This window comes from Octopus bimaculoides, chromosome 3, assembly GCF_046866305.1.
Source record: "Octopus bimaculoides isolate indiv1 chromosome 3, ASM4686630v1, whole genome shotgun sequence".
Taxonomy (NCBI): domain Eukaryota; kingdom Metazoa; phylum Mollusca; class Cephalopoda; order Octopoda; family Octopodidae; genus Octopus; species Octopus bimaculoides.
Genome location: NC_142930.1, coordinates 144,379,098 through 144,407,093, shown reverse-complemented (window position 1 = coordinate 144,407,093; position 27,996 = coordinate 144,379,098). Strand labels below are relative to the sequence as shown.

The following is a 27,996-nucleotide window of genomic DNA, read 5'->3' as shown; positions in this document are numbered from 1 at the left end:
ACATATATGTAATATAAAACCAGACTATGGAACTTGGTGTGGGCTTAGCCTTGACAGTTCTTGTCAAGTCATCCAACCTATGCCATCATGGATGTGCTTGGATGTGCTTTTAATGTTCCACTGGCATGAGTGCCAATTAGGCATATATATTTATACATATGTGAAAAGTTTCTTTTAGTTTCATCCATCGGATCAATTCATGAGGCTTTGGTCAGCTGGGGACTATAGAAGAAACTTGCCCATGGTACCATGCAGTGGGACTGAACCTGAAACCATGTAGTGAGAAGCAAGCTTCTTATCACATAGTCATGCTGCTTCTATCTACAAGATATTTCAGTATCAAATAAACTAGATGGAAATCAACGCTCTTAGTGTTACAGCATAAAGATGCCCTTTTTTGTCACCAACCCTTATCTGTTTCTAAGAAACCCTGTCGGCTAACCCATTAAGAAAAAGCAAAGCCCACATAAAAGTGTGCTTAATCTGGGGCTATACAAATATATGATTATAAAAATATTTTTTCTTTTATAACTATTTTACAGATTAAACTCACTTTTCAAAATCCTGTTGTTGTTGGATCTACAAATCACAACTCTGTTGGTGGAATGCGGTTACCATTTTGTGAAAATGTCATGCTGGCTGCTAGTGGCGAAGATTTCTCATCATTGGTAGAGCTGCTTGACATGTACAAATGCAAACTCTTATGTCTTTCGCTGGACATTGTTCAAAGTGATTTAGATTTTGGTCAGGTAAAGAATATTTGTAGCTATATTATTTCTGACACAAATTCACTTTCATGTTATTGTTGTTGATTTTTATATATATATGGATATATTCACGTAGGTATGTATATCTTTTATCTCTTATATTTATTTGTTCCAATCAATAGACTGTGGCCATGCTGGGACACTGCCTTGAAGAATTTTAGTCAAATGGATTGACTCTAGTAATTAATTTTTTTTTTTTTTTTTGGTTTTTAAGTGTGGTTCTATTGGTTTCTTTTACTGAACTGCTAAGTTACAGGAACATAATTATGCTGACACCAGTAGTCAAATGGTAGTTGAGGACAAACAGACATACAGAGACAAACACACACTCACACATGCACATTAATATGGTGGGCTTTTTGCCATTTCTGTCTACCATATCCATTCACAAGGCTTTGGTCAGCCCAAGGCTGTAGTAAAAGAAACTTGCCCAAGGTGCCACACAGTGGGACTGAATCTGGAACTATGAAGTTGGAAGTCAAATCTACTACATATGTGGGAAATTCTGTCTGTGGGTGTGTTTGTGGAGATATTAGCTAACTATTCCTACATCATTTTATCGACTTTTATGAAGCTTAACATGTGAATAGAATTCCTGTCTGGAAACCTCATGGCATACTCAGATTGTTGAAAAAAATCGATAATAGGGTCTCAGTCACTTGTCATCTGCTCTGTGAGGCCCAACATTCACAGGTCATGCTTCACCACCTCATCCCAGATCTTCCTGGGTCTACCTCTTCCACAGGTTCCCTCTACTGCTAGGATGTGACACTTTTTCACACAGCTGTCCTCATCCATATGCAACACATGACCATACCAGTGCAGTCATCTCTCTTGCACACTACATCCGATGCTTCTTAAATCCAACTTTTCTCTCAGGGCACTTATGCACTGTTATGTACGCACAGTGACATTACACGTCCAGCAGAGCATACTAGCTTAATTTGTTGCAAGCTTACGCATGTCCTCAGTAGTCACAGCCCTTGTTTCATGCCCATGTAGCATGGCTATTTGCACACATGCGTCATACAATCTACCTTTTACTCTGAGCGAGAGGCCCTTTGTCACCAGCAGAGGTAGGAGCTCTCTGAACTTTGCCCAGACCATTCTTATTCTAGCAGCTTCACTTTCAGAGCATCCACCCCTGATACTGACTTGGTCCCCTAGGTAACAGAAGCTATGAACTACTTCTAGTTTTTCCTCCTGTCATGTGACAGAAGCTGTTCTTTGCACATTTTCAGTGTTTATTGCACCTGAGCATTTGCCACATACAAAAACTATCTTTCCAGTTAGCCTTCCTTTGATATTGCTGCACCTCTTATGTGTCCATAGCTTACACTGGGTAGATATTATGGAGTTTCTACCTATGCCTTTTCTACAGATTGAGCAGGGCCATCTACCTGAATGGATTTGTGGTTTGTCTGCCTTCCTACTTATTAAGACTTTGGATTTAGCTAAGTTGACTTTCAGGCCCTTCGATTCTAATTCTTGCTTCCACACCTGAAACTTTTCCTCTAGTTCTGATAGTGATTCAGCAATTAGACCAAGGTCATCAGCATAGAGAAGCTCCCAGGGGCATCCTATATATATATATATATATATATTGATTGACTTTTGACTGAACACTATTCAATTTTTTTTCTCCGTGTTTTTCTCCTTGTCTCCGTATTCTTTCTGTTGAAGAGCGTAGCTCGAAACGTCAAAGACTTTCCGTATTCCCGAGCGTCATACTAATATATACTTTTGTTATTTACACCACCTGTCCTCGTCTGTTGTTATTATTTGTATATTCTCCCATATATATATATATATGTATGTGTGTGTGTGTGTGTGTGTGTGTGTGTGTGTGTGTGTTTGTTCTCTACCACCACTTAACAACCCCCATAACTTACCAGTTCAGCAAAAGAGATCAATAGAACAAGTTCTAGGCTTAAAAAAAAAAGGTACAGGGACTAATTAATTTGACTAAAAATTCTACAAGGCAATGCCCCAGTATGGCTGCTGTATAATGACTGAAACAAACAGAAGATAAAAGATAAAAGATAGTAAATATATCCAATATAATCGTTGAAATAATAATAAAAAAAAACAAACTGTGACAGTATGTTATCTAGTTAAACTTTTGCAATGGATTCCTCCTCCTCTTCCCCACTATCATCCTCATCATCCTCATCACCACAAGCATCATTTTAATGTTTACTATTTCATGCCTGGTTGAGTCAGACAGAATTCATTGAAGCAGATCTTTTACAGCTGGATACTCATCCTGTTCTCAACCTTCACTTATTTCAAAGTAACTTGATATATATTTTGCTAGACAATTGCAAATAAACATCATTTACACAATTTCTATGATGGCAATGTTTAAATTTAGCACATAATGCCAAGTTAAGGTGACATACACTCCCACGCTCACACCCACATGTGCATACTTACACACGTGTGTGTGTGTGTGTGTATGTATTTACAGACACACAGACACACACACGTTTATACATATATCTATATCTAACTGTCTATCTATATATCTAATGTCATCATCATCATCATCATCGTCGTTTAACTTCCGCTTTCCATGCTAGTATGGGTTGGACGATATTTGACTGAGGACTGGTGCAACCGGATGGCTACACCAGGCTCCAATCTGATTTGGCAGAGTTTCTACAGCTGGATGCCCTTCCTAACGCCAACCACTCCGAGAGTGTAGTGGGTGCTTTCACGTGCCACCGGCATGAAGGCCAGTCATGCGGTACTGACAACGGCCATGCTCAAAATGGTGTATTTTACGTGCCACCTGCACAGGAGCCAGTTCGGCGGCACTGACAATGATCTCGCTCGAATGTCTTTACACATGCCATCCGGCACAAAAAGGTGTTTTGTATGTGCCACCTGCACAGGAGCCAGTCCAGCGGCCCTGGCAATGACCTCGCTCGAATATATATATATATATATATATATATATATATATGCGTGTGTGTTTGTAAATCTCTCTTTCTCTGTATATGTATAAATCTATATGTGACTACTTTCCAGTTTATGATGACAAAAGTCAGACATAAAGCTTCGGTTGCCCTGGGTCCTCTACCACCCTACTCTCATTATTCTCACTACCCCAGCAGCTGCCAGCACTACCATTTTCCTCCTCCTCCTCCTCTTCCTCGTCATTGTCATTAACAGCAGCAATTATTGAAGAAGAGGAATAAATTATTGTGAAATTATTCAGGAAATTAAGTTTACTTATTTTTTGTATTTTATTATTTCACAGGAGATCATATATGAGTTTCCATTCCATAATGATAAAGTCAGTCATGTGAGAGGAATGTTCATCACCCTGAATAAAGTACTAGAAGAAATTGTTCAAAGCCAAACACAGTGGTAAGTATATAATATATATATATACATAATATATATATATATACATAGGCGCAGGAGTGGCTGTGTGGTAAGTAGCTTGCTTACCAACCACATGGTTCCAGGTCAGGTTCAGTCCCACTGCATAGCACTTTGGGCAAAGTGCCTTTTACTACAACGTCAGGCCAACCAAAGCCTTGTGAGTGGATTTGGTAGACGGAAACTGAAAGAAGCCCGTCGTATATATGTATATATATACGACGGTGCTCCAGCATAGCCGCAGTCAAATGACTGAAACAAGTAAAAGAGTAAAAGAGTAAAAGAGAATATACGCACACACACACACACACACACACACACACACACACACAATATATGTGTGTGCATGTGTATCTCTCTAAATATGTGTATATATGTGTGTGTGTTCATTATTATATATGTTTATATACTAAATTTTCAAATAACTTTTCTTCATTCTTAAGACTTGTAACGATTTCCTGCTTTTTAATTTCTAATTTTATACTTTTAATTAATTTATTATTATTTTTTTACCTGTGGTTTATATTTCAAATTAATTTTTATTGGATTTTTTTTTCTCTAATTTTTCACTAACTTCTCCTCTCTCCCTGAAATTGCAGCTTTTCTCTGATTTTGTTCATACCTTCCTTCCATGCAAAGCATCCAGCACCCATACACTTGCATTCACTTCTAGCACCACCTCCACATTCTCCCTTTTCTTCACACTCACACCTGCTCCTAACTCCTCTCCTGTATCCTTTCTACACATATATATATAACAGTTACACACACATAACAATATTTCAGGTTCGTTCTCTCCAATGCCACTATACTTTTGAAATTGCACTCTTCTTCATACTACTTCCCTCAAAAAAATTCCACGCAAGACCTTCGAACATTGGGCCTCACCGAGGCGATGACTACTGACCGAGACCTTTGGAAATGTCCTGTGCATGAGAAGATCTGGCAAGCCAAGTGAGACCTAAATTCAAGGCCTCTGCCAGGGGTGTAGCCAGCCCACTTATGCGTACTTTTCCTACATTGGACACTAAACTCCGCTTGTGAAGACTTGTTGAAGCAAGTGAAATCGAACTAAATTCGACGACTGGCACCCGTGCCAACGTCGTCTCCTTCATTGTACACGAAACTCAGCTTGCAAAGACTTATTGGGGCAAGCGAAAGCGAAATCGGGATAGCACCTGTGACCAGAGTCACCTTTCTGGTACTTGTGCCCGTGACATGTATAAGGATTTTCGAGCGAGATCGTTGCCAGTGCCCCTGGACTGGCTCTTGTGCAGGTGGCACATAAAATACACCATTTTGAGCGTGGCCGTTGCCAGTACCGCCTGACTGGCCTTCGTGCTGCTGGCACGTAAAAGCACCCACTACACCCTCAGAGTGGTTGGCATTAGGAAGGGCATCCAGATGTAGAAACTCTGCCAAATCAGATTGGAGCCTGGTTTTGCCATCCAGTTTCACCAGTCCTCAGTCAAATCGTCCAACCCATGCTAGCATGGAAAGCGGACGTTAAACGATGATGATGATGATGATGATGATGATGATCACTCACCCTATATACCTGTCGCCAAACATAGATGCACGCCTATGCTTGCATTTACACACCCACTCCTTCACGTTTAACTTCTTCATAGAACAACATTCCCAACTGGCTCCGAAAATTTTCACCTGTATTTTTTAACAGCTTTTGATCTTTCTCACACATTCTACGGTCACTCTGTCTCCTGTTGACGGGGGTAATATCCATAATGTTAAGACACTTTGCTTTTTTAAATGTTAGATTAATATTATGTTTGTTAAACTCTTTCTGTGCTGCTTTGTCTTTTTTATTTCTCTTATGGTACTACAGCAACGGTACTGGATATTAATAGTTATCGCCAAGCTAACATGGCAGTCCAGAAAAATAGGACAAATGCTATCATTGATTAGCTCCATGAGGCGGTGGCCTCTTGGAGCTAATCGACAGCACCATTCGTCCTATTTTTCGTTTAATAGTTAATTACAAGTATACTTTTATTCCTATTTAATAAATTTAATGTTTGTATTAAGCGAAAACACCTAAAGCTCCATGAGTCACCGGCAGGGGCTGTATTTCAAGCAACCAGCCTTGCTACACACTGTCACGCTGAATCTTGCTAAGAAATACATAAAAGATACATGTCTGTGGTGTGCTCAATAAAATAAGTTTCTGCTGAGTTCTGGGATCGATGTAATCATCTATCCATTTTCCATAAAATGTGCTAAAATTGTGCTAAAATTTGGAAATATTATATGGGCATAGCTTTTCATGTAAGTTAGGGAAATCCTAGTAACTATCTGTAGTAAGATAACATTTCTTAAACCTTCTTTGTGGTAACTGATAGATTCAGCAATACTAAACCTTTCAAACATATTAATGATTTGCTTAATCACTTGTGAAATTTAGCTTTATAAGAAAAAAAAAAGAGATATATAAAAATGTTTGCATAGTATTTTCCTGAGATATCATTAGGTAAAATGATTGGTAAACACTGTTGGGAGTGGTCCCTCTTAGCAAGTTGAGTGAGCACTTGCATTTGCTAACTCTGGTTTTGTATATATGGCTTATATAATAAAACAAAATTAAAGCATTTTTCTTTTTTTACTTGCAGTCTATTTTGATTAGATATACCCAATATAACCTATTTGCTTATTGCTATGTAAGTGCATGACTATCCTTTGACTTCTCTGCTATGAGATTTTTAAAATTTTCATTTGATATTCTTTAATTACCCAAGCTTAACCAGATTCTTACGTTCTGACGATAACTTTCATCACTCACTTTGAATTACTCAAAGATAACAGCCAAGGTCATGCAAGTTAAGAAAATTTTAATTGCTTCAATCAAAAGCTAATGTAGTTGATAGTGAAAGCAATAGAACTTCATCTATTCATGGTTTCATTTAAAACTATATTTTTACAAGTTTCATCTACATTAAAGATTCATTTATTGAATAATTTTATCACATAATTAAAAATAAGATAAAATTACACCGGAATCTGAACTTTGATAGTCTTGAATTCTTTGAAATAAGTATAAGCTGAATATACTTGACTCTTTTAATATCGATTGTTTGTAAACATGAAGTCTTGGCTTCTGTCTTTTAAAATGATTATGGAAAATGAAGATTCCAGAATCACTTTTAGATCTAATCAAATAATCGTTCAATTTCATCCTTCATTGCACCAATCTATTTTTCTAAACAAACAACTGGAAAAGTCTCAATAACATTAACTGAAACTACTTAATTGCATACAAAATAATTAACTGGTTGTTATAACACAGATTTACTGTTATAAGTTTTTCCATACATCATTCTGAGACACCTGTGTCACATCATCAGTGAAGCTTTCTTGGGTCATTGGGTGTTTATTATTATTATTATTATTATTATTATTATTATTATTATTATTATTATTATTATTATTAAGAAGGTGGTGAGCAGGCTGAATCGTTAGCACGCTGGGAAAAATGCTTAGCGGCATTTCGTCCGTCTCCTACGTTCTGAGTTCAAATTCCGCCCGAGGTCGACTTTGTCTTTCATCCTTTCCGGGTCGATAAAATAAATACCAGTTGACGAACTGGGGTCGCTGTAATTGACTCATCCCCTCCCCCAAAATTGCTGCCCTTGGGGCAAAATTTGAAACCCTTATTATTATTATTATTATTATTATTATTATTATTATTATTATTATTATTGTCAAGACGGCAGTGAGCTGGAAGAATCGTCACCGTGCCGGCGGGCAAAATGCTTAGCGGCATTTCGTCCGTCTCCTACGTTCTGAGTTCAAATTCCGCCCGAGGTCGACTTTGCCTTTTATCCTTTCGGGGTCGATGAAATAAGCACCAGTTGAACACTGGGGACGATGTAATCGACTAACCCCGCTTCCCCCGAATTGCTGGTTTTGTACCAAAATTTGAAATCATTATCATCACCACCACCACTACCCCCCACCCCCCACCATCATCATCATCAATATTATTACGGTGAAGCAATATCCCCTTGTATCTATTTTGCAGTTCAAACTTGGTGTACCATCATCAGTTGATCAACGTATCATATTACAAAGACGACAACAGTACCCTTTTGTTAGTGCTGCCAACAGATTTGTAAGTTTCGATATTCTATCATTCATTTTGTCTTACGTTAATTAATGAGTTAATTGGATATATAATTAATTAATTATTTGATTAACTTTGTAATTAATTAATTCATCAATTAGCTATATAATTAATTAATTCATATATTCTGCCATTTTCACTACCAGCATTGTTTTCTTGGGACTGTCGAATATATCTAATTATTCCACAGAAAGTCTATTTGTTTTAAATACTCACCCCAGCATATGTTTATATATATGTATGTATGTATCTGGGTAATATAAGTGTAAATACACACACACACGCGCACAGTGGGATATAGAGAGAGAGTTTTGTAGGATCAATTAAAAAAGCCCAAAACCCCCTAAAACCATGCACTCAATTCAACTATAATGAATTAATAATCATTTAATAAATACAGGCGTTATGAGTGAGCTGCTGAAGGTATCATACGAGAAACGTTTAATATTCTTCTTCCTTTCTTATATCTGAAATTAGGTGTTCTGTGTACAATCCAGCGATCATTGAAGCCCTTGTAATATAGCTACTCAATGAGAATGTACGAGAATACATGTGAAAAAAGAAGAAACGTTCAAACCTAAATGAGGATAATCCTGTTCTTGGAAGCTAGGATAGTGTTTAATTATCACATGAAGATTTGTTAGAAAATGTTCTACATTTAAAGGAAGAATATTGCTAATATTAAGTGCATATGGCTAAGAGTGACGTAATGAGTTTTATATTTGTGAATATATGAGTCAGTATTGAACATGGAAGTTTACAGTCTTAATTTATAGTATAGAGAGAATGTCAAAATCCAGGGCTAGCACTTGAATAGGCGAATGGCTAATTTGTATCGAACTTCGTGAGAGGGAGGGCTTTTCAGTTTGATAAAAGAAATTTGTCTAGATACATACATCTCATTAAAATCTCTGATCTCGAGTTTAGATAGTCAGTGATATCCTTCAACTTAATTAATATGTGTACGGAGTTTGAACGCAGAAGGTAATGCTAGAAGAAATGCTGCTAAGAATTTTATTCATCTTGCTGACGATGAAAAATAGACTTATAATAAAAATACCAAGGAAGAAGTAAATGAGAACGTAAGAATGGGATGCAAAGGAATTATAATAAATAGGTAATTAATGTGCCAGTGATGATAGGGTGTGTATGCATATTTGGTGAGGTGAACTTTATATAAGACTTTGCCTCTCCAAAGCATTTTCATAAATTTGCCCTAAACGTCCATTCTTGTTTTTAGACTGTTATTTAGCCCATGTTTCATACGTTCAGAGTAATATAAAGCTTTCCTTTGATAAGTTCCAAGTTACTCTGTGGTTGAAAAAGCTTGAGATTGTGCATCATATATGATGCATGGAAGTTTCTTTGTATATCACTCATGACACACAGGAGAAGCAAAGGGTTAAAATTAATATCATGAAGTTATTTTTCTGGGATTTGAATGGGATGGTAGTTATATTTCAAACCACTCCAATATGGATATATTCCAAAGGGTTGCGTGATGCGGATAAAAATAGCTTCTTTTGAGAACATTTTTGAATAATCATTAATAATTATATTAAATTTTCAGTTGGTTAGATTTATCGTCAAGTTTTATAGTTCTGAATTGTATAGAAAAATCTACTTTATAAGTATTTGCCAAAATCTTAACAGTGATCAGTATTCGTTGCTTATAAACTCACGAATCTATTTATCGAAACCCACCTAACGATATATAATTTAAATTTAGCATTAATCTTAAAGCTAATTCTAACCCTTAATATGATCTAATACTTCTAAGTCAAAATCGGAAAATCTGGATTAAAACCGAACAGTAGGAAAACCGACACGCAATTGCATATCTAACAAGACAATGGAGGTAGCAGGGAAAGTGTCACTTCATGGCGATATAAAGGATGAAGCTTTAATTAGGAGAATTCTGTGAGCTGGAGATTATATAAAACAATAAAAGGAAGGACAGAAGAATCGAGAAAAGGAGAATGTAGGAAAGGACAAACCTTGAAGAAGAGACGTCGTTATCTACATAGTTTTTATATCTTCAGCAAATGGGGGACAGTGAAAACTGTGAAACTGATTTAAAATAGAAATTAACCCTTTCAATTGGCTACAATGAATCAGGCAAAGTTGTTTATCTATAATTAAATGTAGTGTTATAAATAAACCTAGTTATATAACTATTTAACTATTTAAGTTCTATATCTATTTAATGTAGAAAACATTAAGAGCTGATATGCACCTACACATACACACATATCCTTTCATTGGCCCTCAACTCTTGATATAATATGGTGTATCTAGGGTGCCTAAGCCTGATGGGGCCCGTCCCTCTTGAGATCTGATTAAAGCTGATTCTTTCAGAAGTGAGTTAGTAAGAGAGAGAGAGAGAGAGAGAGAGAGAGGAATTTATTAATGTAGTGGACTGGTATTTATTGAGCTCCGAAAGGATCAAAGGCACAGCCAGAAGAAATGCAGGTTACTCCATCTTTGAAATGAACTTTGTATAGTGTTACACCATATATACTTAATAAGCGTATATTCACAGCAGCGCTGGACAGAACAGAGTAGACTAGAGACTGGCTGTTGCGACTATATATATATGCACATTGCCCCTTGGGCAAATGTTTTCTATAAACCTAGGCCAACCAAACCTTACGTGTAGGTTTGGTAGACAGAAACTGAAAGAAACCCGTTGTGTGTGTGTGTATATATATATATGTGTGTGTGTGTATGTATGTATGCATGCATGCATGCGCGCTTAATCTTCATAAATTCACATCGTTTTAATCCGTCCAACTTCTGATGATGGATCTTTGTGCTTGAAATCCACGAAGCTACTTAGCTTTCCTTTTTCGCACAGTAAGAACTTCTTCGTTTGCATTATTTGCTATTTTTTTTTCTTATTTATAAATGAATTTATTGAGCACTCTCGCGAACAGCGTATTGCCTGAATAGTTTCGATCACAGCAGTTAAGATCTGATTTCTTCTTGCCAGAAGGTGCACTTTATCCTACGATAATATATTCAAGAGGACAACAAAGAAGATATATCTCAATCGGCAATCTATTTATTTGTTCTTTGCAGCTGTTTTCAGTATAAAACTGTCAAAACATTCCAAATACTATAAAAATAGTACACTTTAATATTAAGTTCTTGAGAAATAGTCTTTTGACTCTGTTGGTTTACTTGTCCATTTGCCATACAGTTTCAGTGATTGTTATGTTTTCCTCTCTACATTATTGTTCACTAAGAACTGTTCTGTCTTATTACTCACTCGACGAATTGTTGACAAGAAAGTAGGAAATGAGAAACAACTAGAAAAGACGTTCGGCTAACAAATGCAACAAAGATACACGCCGAAAGCTTGAATACGTTAAATTCAGTGTTCTATCAACTCCGTGGAAATAAGGAAAATAATATAGATAAAATAATAACCCCCCCCCCCCGCTTTTAGAGATTAGGAAGAAGATAACTTGTGTATTTCAGAAATTCAAATAGTTTTCCTACATCAAATAAGTAAGAGCGTACAAACGTCAACATTCAGTAAATGCCATTGCAGACGTTACATTAAACGAAGTTGGTAGACCGATAATTTCGAGCAATCCACATTGAAATCAATAATGTATTTAACAAAACTAGCTGCTAGCATATTTCAACACAATAATACAAACAAATTACAATTTGAAAATTTGGGAGAAAGAATTCAGAAATATACGTTATGTTCACCAAGAATGCCTATGCTATCTACTTCGCTTGGTTAATAAGGCTTTAGGAATTTAGTGAATAGGAAACGCAATCAATCTCAGTTGGCATTTGCGATGATATCTATTTATTTACATGCCCTGTGTCAGGATGAGATCTCTCAAGTGCTGTAAAGCTATTCATCCCAATGGATGAATTTCTCTGACCTTCCTTTAACATCTAGTTTGAGTTTGGCAGCTGCTATAAGGCTTTTTCTGTAGCTGCTGATAACTGCACCATGTTGCAGATAGAAGGCATAACAAGAAATGAAATAAATACAGATATTGCAGTTTGTAATCTGAGTTATGGTTAACGTTATTGCTAAGCAGTTAAGAAGTTCGCGTCACAGCAATGTAGTTTTCTATCTGATCCAACTCCACAACATGAGGCAAGTCTCTTCTCCCGTAACCTCGGGTTCGTCTATAGTTTCAGAGTGAAATTTAAAAGTAGGATGTAGAATCCCATCATATATATACGTATGTATAGATGTATATGTGAGTTCGATTCCTGGCAGTGCGCTGTGTCCTTGGGCAAGACACTTTATTGCACGTTTAGTCCACTCGGCTGGTAAAAATGGGCTGTACCTGTAATTCAAAGGGCAAGCCTTGTCACATTTTATGATAAGAGCCACTTGTACGTTAATTTTATGAACAGACTGTTCCATTGATCAAATCAACTGGAGCACACGTTGTCATCATCGACGGACTGCTAGTTTTTAATTTATGTATACATAACTACATAAACATGTATGTATGTATGTATGTATGTATGTGTGGAGGCGCAATGGCCCAGTGATTAGGGCAACGGACTCGCGGTCGTAGGATCGCGGTTTTAATTCCCAGACCAGGCGTTGTGAGTGTTTAGTGAGCGAAAACACCTAAAGTTCCACAAGGCTCCGGCAGGGGATGGTGGCAAACCCTGCTGTACTCTTTCACCACAACTTTCTCTCACTCTTACTTCCTGTTTCTGTTGTACCTGTATTTCAAAGGGCCAGCCTTGTCACACTGTGTCACGCTGAATATCCCCGAGAACTACGTTAAGGGTACACGTGTCTGTGGAGTGCTCAGCCACTTGCACGTTAATTTCACGAGTAGTCTGTTCCGTTGATCGGATCAACTGGAATCCTCGTCGCCGTAACCGACGGAGTGCCAACCATGTATGTATGTATTTAAGATATGAAATAGTTCCATATTCCGCAGATGTATATAATCTTAACGTAATATACAAATATATTTTAAGGCGGCGAGCTGGCAGAAACATTAGCACGCCGGCGAAATGCTTAACGGTATTTCGTCTGCCGTTACTTTCTGAGTTCAAATCCCGCTGAGGTCGACTTTAGCTTTTATCCTTTCGGGGTCGATTAAATAAGCACCAGTTACGCACTGGGGAAAGATGTAATCGACTTAATCCCTTTGTTTTTCCTCTTTTTGTTTAGCCCCCTTTGGGCAATAAAGAAACAAATATATATAAATATGCAGTACATTCATGTATTCGTATGCATATGTATATATTACAGCATTCTTCAGTTTTCCTTATAGGAATGTATGTATATATGTGTGTGTCTGTGTGTGTTTGCAAATATATATATTTATGTATATATATATTTCTTGCTTGTAAACTGAAATGGCGAAATCAAAGCATTCAGCGCCTTGAAATGAAATCAGTATATATATATATATATATATATATATATATATATATATATATATATATACAAGAATAAGGGCAGGGAATCGTCAATTAGTAATAGAATTAATAATTAATAATTTTGCAAAGTAGTTCAGTATGAAAAAACCTTTATCGGTAAAACCATTTATCATCACTTTCAAATTTATCAGAATGTTGGGCTGAAGAGTCGGAATAGAGTAATTTCATACTCTTAACCGTGAAACGTCGTATCCAACTAACTAAAGGCAGGTTTGTTTTTGCTTTTCCCTTCGGTTTTTTGTTCTATGTGTGCCATAAATATCGCCATCCGTTTAGAGAAAAAATTTGTAGTTTGGAATCAGTAGTTCTTTGACTGCTATTTCTAAATTTTCAATATGTTGGAGAAGCAATTCAAGCTAATCCCTGTATATTTATAATTATATATATATATATATATATATATATATATATATATATATATATATATATATATATATATATATATATACTTACTATATCGACTCTGAAAGGATGAAAGACGTAGTCGACGTTGGCGGAATTTGAACTTAGAACATAAGGACGAACGAAATGCCGATACACATTTTGCTCTTCGTGCTAACGATTCTGACAACTCACTGCCTTCAGGAACATGATAATAGTGACTTCAAATTTTGTCTCAAGGCCAGTAATTTCGTGGGAAGCGATAAGGTCATTACATCGACCGCAATGTTCAACTGGTACTTATTTTATCGATTACGAAAGGGATAAAAGGCAAAGCCAACACCGGCGGAATTTGAATTCAACGTCAAGTTGGAATAAATGCCGCTAAGCATTTTCCCGGCGCAGTAATGATTCTACCAGCTCATCGCCTTAAGGAATATGACAATAATGGTTTCAAATTTTGGCCCAAGGACAGCTATTTCGGGGCAGGGACTAGGTTGATTACATTGACACCAGTGCCAACTGATACTTATTTTATCGACCCCGAAATGGATGAAAGACAAAATCGACTTCAGCAGAATTTGAATTCAGAGCGTAATGACGGATAAAATGCCGCTAAGCGTGCTAAAGATTCTACCATCTCACCGCCTTAAGGAATATGATAATATCAACATTAAGTGTAGCAGCTCTTGGACTTGTGACTTATACATCATGTTCATATCGATTGCTTCTGCAATCGAAAAGCAGGAGATAACAATAAAGTATCTAATGAACAGAGAGTGAAGCCCTTAACCTCCCAAGATGCAACCATAAATGTTAATTATATCAATCTTCTGTGGCGGATATAATATATATAATCAGTAACTGTCCTGAAATGTCATCGAGGTACTAACTCCCATTGCACGGTACAATGCCATTCAAATAATATACAATGCCGCCCACAGAAAAGAAAAAAAAAAAGAACTTGCCTATATAATATATAAAAATAAACATCTTTGTTATTGAAAGAATACATCTATAACAACAGAACGAATATCATCAGAACATTCCAGTCAAAACGTCTACCAGTTGCAAATAAAACGAGCCTGATATAGTTATTTGGAACTAAAAAGAAAAGATCATGCATAGTCATAGAGGATAACTGCTCTAAGAATGTGTGTATCTTTTTCAAAATCAGCGAGAAGGAGGAATATTTATGGACAGTTATTTCGAAACCTATAGCTTTAGCATGACACATTTACATATACAGCAATAATTGTGGGTACATCAATTTTGTTATTAACTGTCTTGGCAATAATCTGAAAAAAGCTGGGATTTTCGGAGAGGAGAAAGAAACTGTTTAACATGCACTTTAAAAACGGAATCTCTAACTGAGATATAAAAATTGGCAAGATTTTCCCTAAAGTTCAACACGTAACACTTACAATTGTTGTTATTCAAATTCCAGCGTTAGAGCTTTTTTCCTTTACTAGAAACCAGCTCCATTCCAGAAAAAATCCTAGTATATGAGAGGGCTTACGCACCAACCAAACAGCCACTGACATAGTATATTGCAAAGAATTGGATAAATCACATTACTTAAAGTTTCAAAGTGAGAAAAATACTGTTCGTCGTTCTGTTGTCAGTCTCTGAGTCATATCCATCCATCTGTTCATGCGCACATGCAAGCGTTCACATACATATATATGCAGATACATACATACATACATACATACATACATACAAAGAACATATATAAATGGACATGCATACATGCAAGCATGTTTACATACATACAAACGTGTGTGTGTGTATTCAAAATAAATTGTGAATTATTAATTAGTTTCAGTTTGTTTTTCTTCATATCAGATTTCCAGAATATGTTACAAGTTTTGTATTGAAGAATTTGGTCCACGTATTAGCTTTGCTTTTTGGAAATCCAATCAGGTAAGAAGTGTTTTTTCTGTTAGTATTTTTATTGTCTGACTTCGATTGTACATGTTACTAGTTGCGAAAGCTATATTACATAAAAATACAATTCCAACATATGTGTGTGTGTGTGTGTGTGTGTGTGTTGCGGTGAACTAGCATACCGGGCAAAATGCTTAACGGCATTTCGCCCGTCTTCACATTCCGAGTTCAAATTCCGCTGAGGTCAACTATACCTTTCATCCTTTTAGGGTCTATAAAATAAGTAGCAGTTAAGCACTGGTTTTGATGTAATCGATTTACCCCCACCTCCGAAATCGCAGGCCTTATGCCAAAGTTTGAAATCAGTACATACATACATACATACATACATATAAATATACAAACACACATACATATATACATACTTACTTATATGCATACATATATATGTATTGTTCTTGCCTTTGAACCACGGAGTAGATGGAACAGGGACAACTGAAGAAGGGAAATATTCTTTATGTTGCATGTCTCGTTTCTCTGTTTGTTTTTTTCGTTGTTCGAAAAAAAGTTCGTTTTCTGTCTTCGTCTTTATGTTTTCGTTTCTCATTGTGTATAACGTTGTTTGTGATGTCCTGTACCCATATATGCATGTATGTATGTATATATATATATATATATATATATATATATATATATATATAGATGTAGGTATGTACATATATGTATGGATATATGCATATATTTATATATGTTTTATGTTATTATACACACATACACAGATATATATTTGGCAGGAATGTCAACAAAAGAAAGAAAGAGACCTCGATATTATGCAAATAGAGGAATGTATCTGTAAAGATATGTGACACTTAATCAGTAGCCATGATAAAACTCCGAGTTTCCGATGCCCGGGCATCGGAAACTAATTTTCCCTGTTTATTTTCCCTGTTTATTTCCCTTTGTTTTTATTTCCATAACGGTTATTTTTCAAAAGAATCTCCGGTAGCTGGATAACTGAAGAGATGGATGGAGCGGAACCCCGCCCGGGCATCGGAAACTCGGAGTTTTATCATGGCTACTGAATAAGTGTCACATATCTTTACAGATATATATACATACATACATATATATATATATATATATATATATATATATATATACACACACACACAATTCCTTCAAAGTTTTATTTCTCATTGCTGAAGTAATTGTTTTCTAAAAAGATTATGCTGTGGAAAGACATGCAGTTTATTGAACTTTCGTTATGTAGTACACGTAGATAACTGATATTCACAGAAATAGATGCATGTTTAACAACAACGAAAAGGAAACGACAATAAACACGAAGTAATTATATATATAAATAGATATTTTGGGTTTAACAGATTCATTTCTATCCGGTGCATCGGCGCTTTACATTTCAGGGAGGCTAATGAGGGATACCTGATTATCTGGTGGGCTCTTTCCTGCAAAAATACCTCTCAGGCTAGTTGATCTCTGACAGGACTCTAATCCCTTTACAGGACCAGAACGCAGTTTTCTCGTGCTTTGTCAAACTTCTCTTCTCGGATCTACGTATAAGCATCTTTCACCGTTCTAATTACGGATGGAGCGAAACGACATCAACTGTATAGTACTATTTAACCGTATCATTAACATGTGTGTAGGTAACTTATAGTGCTAATTTCCATTGCTATAAATCTGAATTATAATACAAGTGTTCACCGCATTTTCTTTATTTCAATCGAAATCATGACAGCAACGTCAAATGCAAATCAATACTAGTGTATGACAACTTAAACGGTGATGACCTCGACGAATTCAGCTGATCAAACAACTATATACTGATCGTCGAGAATGACGGCGAAGCCACCACAACAGCATCAGAATGCACTTTCGGAGATGTATATTCGCTTCAGTCGCTGTATCAAATCATCTCCAGATATAATGTAAATTCCTTCTTAGTTCCTGTGGGTCTTTTTAAGGAGATACTTAGCTTTGGCTTCATGGTATAAATCTGATTTGAAGCAAACCTCCCTACTGCAGATAGAATTTGTCTATCGCGGTTAACACTTAATTTCCAGATGATTTAACCAACATCCTTGAGAAGTAATAAAATTAATTGGTGTAGGATAAAACACGAAACTCTTTCCTACCAGTGATGTAATAGTTCAATGATGTATTTTGTGTGTACGAACGCCCGGGAAGATATTGTATTCAATTAACGTTTCGAGTCAGAATAGACATAGTGGCAACTGGTGATAGCTGAGCCAATTGGGTATCGGACGGTGAACTGAAAAATCGTGGTATGTATAATGTGTTGTACCTCGTCAAAATATTTAGCCTCTAACAGGTTTTGGCTAAAAAAACGACAAAAACCAAAAACAGCATAATAAAACAAACGCTCAACTATCAATAAGTTGTCTAATATTTTATGTAGTTCAATATTTTATCCGCTCAGCCATCTCGCCTCTAAAGCAGCTTAATGCATTGCTATTCAATTACACTTCTCCAGCAGAAGATACGATGAAAAATATAGCTGTCATTTCCATAAGCGAATTGATTTCAGATACTGTAATGTGCAATGGCTAATTTATCAGGACACGATAGCTATCTTCGTGGCAACATTTTACTGTTTCCAATGGTGCTAGTATGTTATGATGTAGAATTTGAATTGACATTTTATGAGTTTGTTATGTTCTGTGATTTATTGGGTTCGTTGGAACGTCAGTGGAGATATTGTGTTCATATAATGGGTCAAGGCAAGATAGAAGGAGTGAAAACTGTAAATAGCAGAGACGATTAGACGGTTAAGGACTTCGTGTGAATTATTCTTTAATCGGTGCTGCACTCTGGTCAAGATTGTTCGCGTTCAATGTCACGCTCTTGCCAGTTGTAAATATGCATCAAGGGCAGCGATACAGCTCACTAACTGTGAAAAGTGTATATACATGAATAGTGACATTTCGTTAACTCGTACAGTTGTGTCAAATTCCATTTATGAAGTTGATCATAATTAAGACATTAACAACGCTGTTCAGTTCCAGCACTAATTCTCTAATTACGCAACGATATCTATATCGATCCAGATTAAACATGAAAATGATCGATAATTATTTCCTCTGGTTTCTTTTATTTAAGCTCATCACTATTAGCTAATAGAAACACTCGTGTTTAATATAATGCTTTTGAGTTTATACATTATCATTTTTAAATGATTCTATTAAAAGAGTAAGAGCGGTGACCATGATATTTTTCCGGGCTTCCCTGAGTGGAGTGAAAAAAATATACTCAGGTCGGAGATCTAACCCGAATGGTTGTAATCATTTATGCTCCGCTAAAGGCAGAGAAGGGCCTAATGGTGGTATTAAACTAGGCGACGGATTAAGTCTAATGCTCAGTAAGGACAGCTCGGCTTACAGCAACTCTTTATCTATTCTTTTTGTCAGCGGCACATCGCAGTCCCAGAAGGCAGGGTAAGAACTTCTGATTCATTAATCCAAGGGTTACCAAATGTTTTTTTTTTCCAGTGTATCAGTTTGTCATATCCAGCAGTGTTAGTCTACTCCTCATGAAGAATATACTCTGAAATGGTTGAATACCATAAAATAGACAATAGTGGATACCATTTTATGGATAACATAAAACAATGGATAATTTGTTATTATTACGTCTTGAAGTCAAGACGTGCAAGCAACATATTTAACAAAATATCGTTTTCCTTCATAAATTCTATTTATTAAATATGAAGGTATATTATTGAAATGGAGTTTTGATTACTTCAAATTCCATTTTCTTTTACAAATCTCGCTTACCCAGGTATTTTCTTTTGCGTACTTTATTTTGAAAATCCCTAAAAGTAATCAGTGGATAACTAACTATCACCTAGTTGAAGATCTTCATAGTTTTGTTATTGTTTACGCTAAAATCATTGAATAGGAATTCTTTGTCCTATGCATGCGACATCAAACTTTACTGTAAATCATTTCAGACATTCGTAAAAAAAAAAAATACAAAAAATCTTTTTCTCTTACTAAGTTTGAAACAAAAATGTTCTGCCAAACTTCGAAAATATGTAGAAAATGTATAACAAATATGTTAAATGCGTTGGTTTTTTTATCCTTTATCACAACATCGACATAGTGTAAATATTTGTGGAAGATATAATAAAGAGTAAAATAAAATCGAGGAGACACACAACTAGTGAAAGAATATTGAAAATGAAAACAGATTTCACTTGAAATTCGTATCAGCTTTTAGACTCATTCAGAAGTCGTTTGTTCTGTATTAATGGTTTTATAGATTATGAAATCACACATGCGCAGCGTTATAAGTAGAGTAGAGAGGACGAAATATAGGATGTTCAGTGAATACATTTATTTATTCCTTATAATTCTTTCCATTGCTTAAGTTGTTTAGTCCCAGGGCAGCACATACTATTCCGGTTCTCTTTTTAGAATCCAATGTCTTAAAGTTTTAATGCGTCAAGGAAATATATCATCCGATATACATTAGACATTTAAGACGGCATGGTATAATTTCAGAGTGATTTGGCTGCAACTTCTACGAAGTCGAGCATAAGATGTATTCATGTGCTCGACTTTCTGTGGAGGCGATAGATAGATGACTGCGTTTTCAAAAAAAAAAAAAAAAAAATGCGTCAATCTTAGTTGCTATTTTTTTTTTGCTCCTTACGAATGATTGTTCATGGGATGGACTTGCTTCGACATGAAATAACTGCTCTACATGCTGCAAATTTCAGTATTATAGTTTCAGCGATATCATTTATCACAGTAGTATTTCGATCAGAATTTGCTTGAAAGTCGGAAGAAATATTTTGCGGTTTTCTTCCGGCTCTTTATTCAAAGAATTTAAATCTCGGTGAGGTCAAAATTGCTTGTCATTTCTCCGGAATCGATGAAATAAAGTCCCAGTCTTGAGTTGATGTAATTGACTAACACCTCACCTCAACAATTGCTGCCCTTGATCCTAATTCAGAAGCAATTAATTTGAAAGGTTGCATCAAAGTATTGTGTTATTCTCCAAGGATGAACGTCGTTTCTATACTAGACTCCTACAGTATTTATTTGTCGTTGCCGACGTTTTATCGTATGTCCGATAATTTATTTGGTTTCTTCTTGATCACCTCTTCCCCTCTGTCCATGTTTATGTTTCTGACGACTAAAGCAGCGTCTATTGCGAAGTTCCCAAGGGATCCGTGGTGGAGGCTTTCGCTGTTGTGTCCTTCATTTCCTTTCATGTCATTTCTGTTCCTCTTTCCTCTGCCGTTCAGCTTCAAAATGATCTGTCACAGTGGAGATGGAACGATGCCAGCTGGGCCTGTCTTGAGCTTCAATCTCCCGTAGTTTGGGATCGATTCGAGTCAGTTTTAGGCTTTGCTTCCGCTGATCCTTGTATCAATGGAGGGGACGGCCACAAAGTCTTCTTCCAGAGGAAAGCTCACCATAGAAAATTTGACGCGGCAGCCTATTTTTTTTTTCATTCTTGCTAGTGACCCACCCATTTCAGGCGATGTTTCAGGATGGTAGCCTTGATGCTGCATTTCGTTCTCTCCAAATCGGAGACATCGGTCACATAGTCGTTCCATTTGATATTCATAATAGAGTGGAGCTTCTGTTGATGAAATCGCTCTAGTTTTTTGACGTCACTTCGGTAAAGTGTCCAGGTTTCATAATCACAGAGGAGAGTGAACAGTGTTTATTATGTTACCTATATTAGTAGTGCAATTGTTGACTCAGCCTAAATTAGCTTTAATAAATTCCAACTTAAACTGCACACAGATATAAAATAGAATAAATTATCAAGACAGCTGATTGTATTTTATGGCGTAAAACAAACACTAATCGGGTGACTAACGACTCCAACAATAATCTCCGATACAAAAAAAATAAAACATTATCTAAACACTAACAACCGATATCAGTTTTTAAAACGTATCGATAACGTCCAGTAGTCAAGACAAACTTAGTTAATTAACTGAATGGAAAATTGCATTCCTTTAATCACAATAAAGTAAATGCAATTTCTCGAACTCACTTATATGCAAATGTATTAAGCTACTAAAAGCGAATCTTGATTTTTGTAAAAAATACATGCACCACAACTGAAGATAGTCTACAGAGCTGAACATGGAAAACACATTGTGATTTTCTCCAGTTTGTTTAAACTTTCAACACTTTAACACCAGTCGGTATTAATATACAAGCGACAGATTTTACTGGAAGAACGATGTGGAAAGAGAAAGGTGAGCTTAAACCTCTATAAATAGCCGAGAGGTCACCGCGACAACACCTGTTAAGTCAATTTCTTACTTCCTAGCTAGAGAAGCACTCCATAGGTTATGCTGTTAGGAAGAGATAACATCATTATGTCAAATTCTGTTTGAGGTTAACATTAGAAATAGATTTGAAAATAGCACAATGAACCTTATTTCGCAATCATACACAACTTTCACAAAAGATAAACAAAATTTGCATACGCATTTGTAATCCAATAAACCACCAGATCAGAAATATGAGTACGTAAAAACTCTAATAATCTCAAATAAGGAGAGTTAGCCATGACAATGGCAAAGAAAATGTTCTATTCGGACCTCAGTGGTTCAGAATTGTCCTCTTCATAAGGGGAACTTATAATGGCTGAAGATATGATGGATAAAAAATTAGGAAGAAAGAGTTACGCGGAAGTGACGGAGGAAAAAAGAAAAGAGGTCGACTTGACAAATATAGAAGAGGATGGAAGAATGACACACAGAGTGGGGGATGACGTTAAGTTGTCACTACCCCAGAAGGTTTTGGAGCAAATGAACAGGAAGACCTTAGTTTATAAGGTATATTCTGTGAAAGAAAGGAGAATGGAACACGTGAAGACAGAAGAAATAGAGAAGGCATTCAGTACGGTATGGCAAGATATAACATATCTGCCAAGAGGCAATAAATATGGAACAATTGTGGTCCATTTTAAGACAGAAGGAATAACAAGAAAACAGGCCACAACAACATCAGAGGGAGCAAGCCATCGGACGTCTCCATGCTGGTCAACGTCCATGGGTCATTGCTAATGAACTGAACTGCAGTATTCGGACAATTAGGTGGCTAAGGGAATGATACAATGGCTCAAAGAGCACGGATGATCGTCCACGCAGTGGTCGACCTAGAGTTACAACGGCAAGTCAAGCTCACCACCTTCACCGACAGCACTTGCAGGACCGATTTCGGAGGAAGCAAAATCAGCTTGGCAGACCATAGGGACATACCACATACCCATTTGTGCAGAGACAGTTCGTCACCGGCTAAGATCTTTCAATCTGTCATGTCGACATTTGGCTAGGGGACCCATCCTCACAGATCGTCATCGATCAAAAACGTCAGAACTGGCTATTTTCTTTGCTTAGGAAAAATTAAAGTTCTCAATTATCACAGAACTTTTCCTAAAGAAACCATTATAGACTTAGCAACATTGTTGCCATTGTGCAGTGAGAATGAGTAATTCGCTACTAATAGGAACCATAATAAAAGAAAATTTGGGAAGCATTAATTAACGGAGTGAAACGGTTGAAAAAATTGCTGCAGTTTTCGATAATTACACTCATCTAAGTCTTGTCCTGCATATAAGATATGCTTTAATTGTGGTAAATTTTGGCCAATTTCTAGAGACCCTACACATAATTTAGCCAGTTCGGTTCATAGTGTTGATGCGAAGAATATTAGTCCTAAGCAGTCAGACCATAGGAAAGTGACTTTACGATATTAGCTGTGTCGTAAATGGTAAATTACATTGGCTTTTTTTTATATATTGGATGAACACCCAATTGAAACTCAATTGGATACTGGTAAAACATGTTTCATCATCATTTCGGGATTGTTGTTAATAGATTTAGTACTTATCGAATCTACTCACAGACATTTAGCTTGTTATGATGGTTCAAGACTAGAGCCACTTGATGCAGCGGCAATTTTGCTTGCCTTTCGAGATAAACAGAATTTCAGTTTTGTTTTGATTGAAAGACCATATAACTTTGGAGTAATCAGTGTACCCATTTTGATAGGTCCATTGCTTTATGTCTGATAAGGCAATAACGTTAAAGTTTCATTACTGGATGGAAGTAAAATAGCATCTCTTCAGAGCGATTAGTTCCAGTAAGCGTAGGAGCTAGGTAGAAAATAAAACTCACTGTCTTGATGTAACAGGAAACAACGCTGTCTCCATATGAAAGTATCAACAATGAAATGCTAATTGCTCTGGAGCTAAATGATGAATTCTGGCTGATTGGTTCAGATGAAGAGGGCAAGAGGTTGTATGCAATAAATGCAAACAATTGCCTTCACTTAATCAATAGCTTCGGATGGTTCCAAAAGTTTATGAAGTCTATAACGAAGAAAATTAACGGATTGATTACCTATCAAGGTGACATATTCCTCTTTGCAGCAGCCCAAAATAAAATGGAGAATCGAGAAACTGCAGTTATTGCGAGACTAATAGACGCCAATGTATCCATTAACCCCAATAAATGCATTAATGATATATCCTTCATAAATTTCATCGCAATGAATATTTCAAAGAAGATGAAGCCATTATTTAATTCAACGGACATGATTCAATGGATCAATGTTCTTTAATCTAAGGAAGAAACTGAAAAATATTTCTGTATGAGAAACAATTATTATCACATGATAATTTAAATGTAGTCGAGCCTCATCTTGCAGCAAAAAAGGTGTTGCTCGAGGAACAAGCCTTTGGGGTTATAAAAAAAACCCTGCACAATATTCTGTGTTGGTAACATTTTCTACCATATGTCAAGCAACTGTTAACGTAGAAGCTTCTGGACATTGGAGAATATTGAATGTGAAACCTATGCGATGCTGTTGTGCTGATATCTTGAGATATTTACTGTTATGGAAATTTTTCATACAGAACACTGATCATAGACCGTTGAAATATTTTTTTGTTATCAAGAATCTTGATGTTCCAACAGAACTTCTTAGCGCATTTCCTATATTATCAAAATTCGGTTACAAATTGCCTGGTCTCATAAAACTACAAACCTTGATTGATAGTTAAATGAAGTATGACTAAAATCATTTTGATACAGGATTCATTATATATGTATAACATACTGATATTATGGTCGAATGAACTTTTTCTGGCACTCAATTAAAAATAACAAAAATCACTTTAACACAAGTACACCTCATGCTCAATGAAAAATACTGGTGTTGACTAGGTATAGGCAACCACTTTTGAGAAGTGGGCCACATGAGACATGAATCAACATCAGGCGTGTCGTACTACTAAAACATAGGGCATAAGTTATCTTCTTCATGAAATTAGGCATTCCACCCAGGTTGCCCATGACTGGTCGAGACAAACTCATTTAGAACGACAGTTAACTAAAGATGTTTTTTAATTTGACTGTAGAAAATGATTATCTTTTATAAAATAAAAAAAATCAACAAAAACAAGCTGCTTGTTTTTGAAAACACATTGAACTTCTTTAGTCCATCAGTCCATAGGGGGTCCAAAGGGACAAATTGCCAGTTTTGTTTTTATAAAATGAGGGGCAACAACGTTGCGTATGTTTTTGCAGTCATTAATATTTTGTAACACAGTAATTTGTATCGCATTTTGTTTCAATTCATTTCTGTCATAGAAACAGCATATCGGTTTCTTTTTATCAATGTTAACTTTTAATGGTATTTTAAATCTTGTGCAAGAATTCAGCTTAAAGGATTATATCAGTATCAATTTTTAAAGATAATTCCAATGCATTACAACTTACGGTTTTTGTTTTTACTTTTTGAGAAATATTCTTCCACCAGTTTTAATACTACAAATTTTATATTATCTGAAATCTAACATTCACTTTATAATTATTCCATAAGTTAAGTTTAATCATAGCAAGCAGTATGTTGAACCTAAACGTAGCAGTAACAATATTAAAAAAAAGCCTCTCGGCTTTTGAATTAGAAATATGTAATTACTTGAGGCGCAATTCCTTCGCCAATCTGATTCTCATTGGGAGAAGAAGATCTGATTGATGGTCAATAAGTTCATCTGATCATCTTAAAAGTTACATGGTAAATTATCAACATAAGATCTTACACATTCTAAAGAAAAAAAAAAAAAGGAACTACCATGAAAAAAATATCTTAAATATATCAAATCTTTGATCAGAAAATAAAATAAAACAGCTGCTTTATAAATATCGTTATCGAAGCTTCAGATTAGGAAAATATGTAACGTGTTTCTAAATTTTAAAGCTGTTTCTCGTTGGTTTGCCCATGATATTATTTTCATAACTAACTTTATGTCGGTGAAGATAAATTTTCTCTCGTACTTAAATGAAAATGTCAATATGCTGAAGTAAAACGATAGCCATGCTTTGTATAAATTACTCTAGAGAAGAATGATGGATGATACAAAAACTGTATTACCAGAAAAAGTGTTTGGAAAATTTTATCATAAACTTTTGCGTTATGAGCTCAAATCCCTCTATTGTCGATACAGGAAATACTTTACTCCTTGTATCTTAAATGCAGTACCTTTTTACCAAAATAAGAAATTATTAGTTACCTGGGCTTATATTAACGGTCGGATTAAGTGGAGCAGTGGTTCCCAGAGAGCCAAGTCTAAACTATGTAGGAGTTATTAAACAGGTTGTTATAATCGAAGGTTTTTCGAAATTGGACGCTAGTTTTATTGCTTTTCCTTTGAAATTTCCCCCTGTTGCATTCAAATGTTGTATGAGACGCTCTTCTTGTATTGGCATAACTCATAAAGAGAAATGAGAAACATGACTATAATCAGCTTAAACTTATTATTCTAGTAAGTAAACCAAATAGTGTCGAGCATGTGGCAATGGTTGTGAATTTATCACAGTATTAGGGTGACGTAAACGCACTGGAGATGATTGGGATACTAATTACATCAAATGCTTTTCGGGTTAGAGTTGTATTAAGCAGAATAAAACTGAATGAAATTGGGCGTATATGATATTTGCATTTGAACAAAATGTAATTTCATTTATTGTAGAATTATTACTAAAAGAGATTGAGTTCAGTGTTATTAAGTGGACAGTTTGGGATTTGTTTTATATACGATGATGCTAAATAATATAAGATGAATTTTGGTTTATGGTAGGTTTAATTAAAACGCGTTTGGCGTGAGTGTTGCATGAAGGCACATGACCTAGTCAGAACGAAATTGGATCATAAGGTTGCACGTTTGATGCCTGGATCGAGCGCCGCGTTGTGTCCTTGAACAAGACGGTTCGTTTCACGTTGCTCCAACTCACTCAAACAAAACAGTGTGTACCATTTTCAGAAGGAGATCTCTACCAGAATAAAGCTTAGCTGGTCAAAGGTGGAAAGGCTGAGTGAGTGTTTATGTTTGCTCTTGGCTACATGGATACACAACACATTTACTAGATGTATGGTATAGACACATACGAGTGACAGATATGGATGTGGTACGTGAATTATATCTTAATTGTGTTAGCAAAGGCAGCTTTGGGTTTATGAAACAAGTTGGCGATGTGAAATAAGCATAGAATATACTGCAATAATGTACGCAGTCTTTGTGACAAAACCAGTCCAAATAAACGCTAATTATAATTATAATTATTGTTGTGATGTCTTGTATTGGCAGTACTACGTGGCTATTCAACTTCCTTACTAAAACGTCTTGTGGCGGTAATGTAAGTTGATAGAAATATACAAAAGAAAAAAAGGAATAATGAGAAATATTGTAAAAAATGGGCGCCATATTCAGAAATAGTTATTCTATGCCATATTCAAAGGTTTTGAATCCAAGAAATCTAAATGTTATTGTTAAGATACTATTTAATAATTCTTCGAAACTTTCAAGACCAGCAAGATATGATTCATAGTAGTTCATATCCTCTTTTTACTCCACCACCTCCTCTCTTTTGCTCATTTTTATTGTTATTTTTGTTATTATTACTAT

At 35.9% G+C, this 27,996-nt stretch overlaps 1 protein-coding gene across 1 annotated transcript in view; it reads left to right on the top strand.

The window, feature by feature from the left end:
- LOC106870461 (protein inturned) overlaps positions 1 to 27,996 on the top strand; it is a 121,869-nt gene that overhangs the window by 13,641 nt on the left and 80,232 nt on the right. The window contains exons 4-7 of the mRNA XM_089349751.1: positions 543 to 749; positions 4,033 to 4,142; positions 8,194 to 8,283; positions 15,970 to 16,047. Of these exons, the coding sequence (XP_089205877.1) occupies positions 543 to 749; positions 4,033 to 4,142; positions 8,194 to 8,283; positions 15,970 to 16,047 (485 nt within the window). The remainder of the gene's footprint in view (positions 1 to 542; positions 750 to 4,032; positions 4,143 to 8,193; positions 8,284 to 15,969; positions 16,048 to 27,996) is intronic.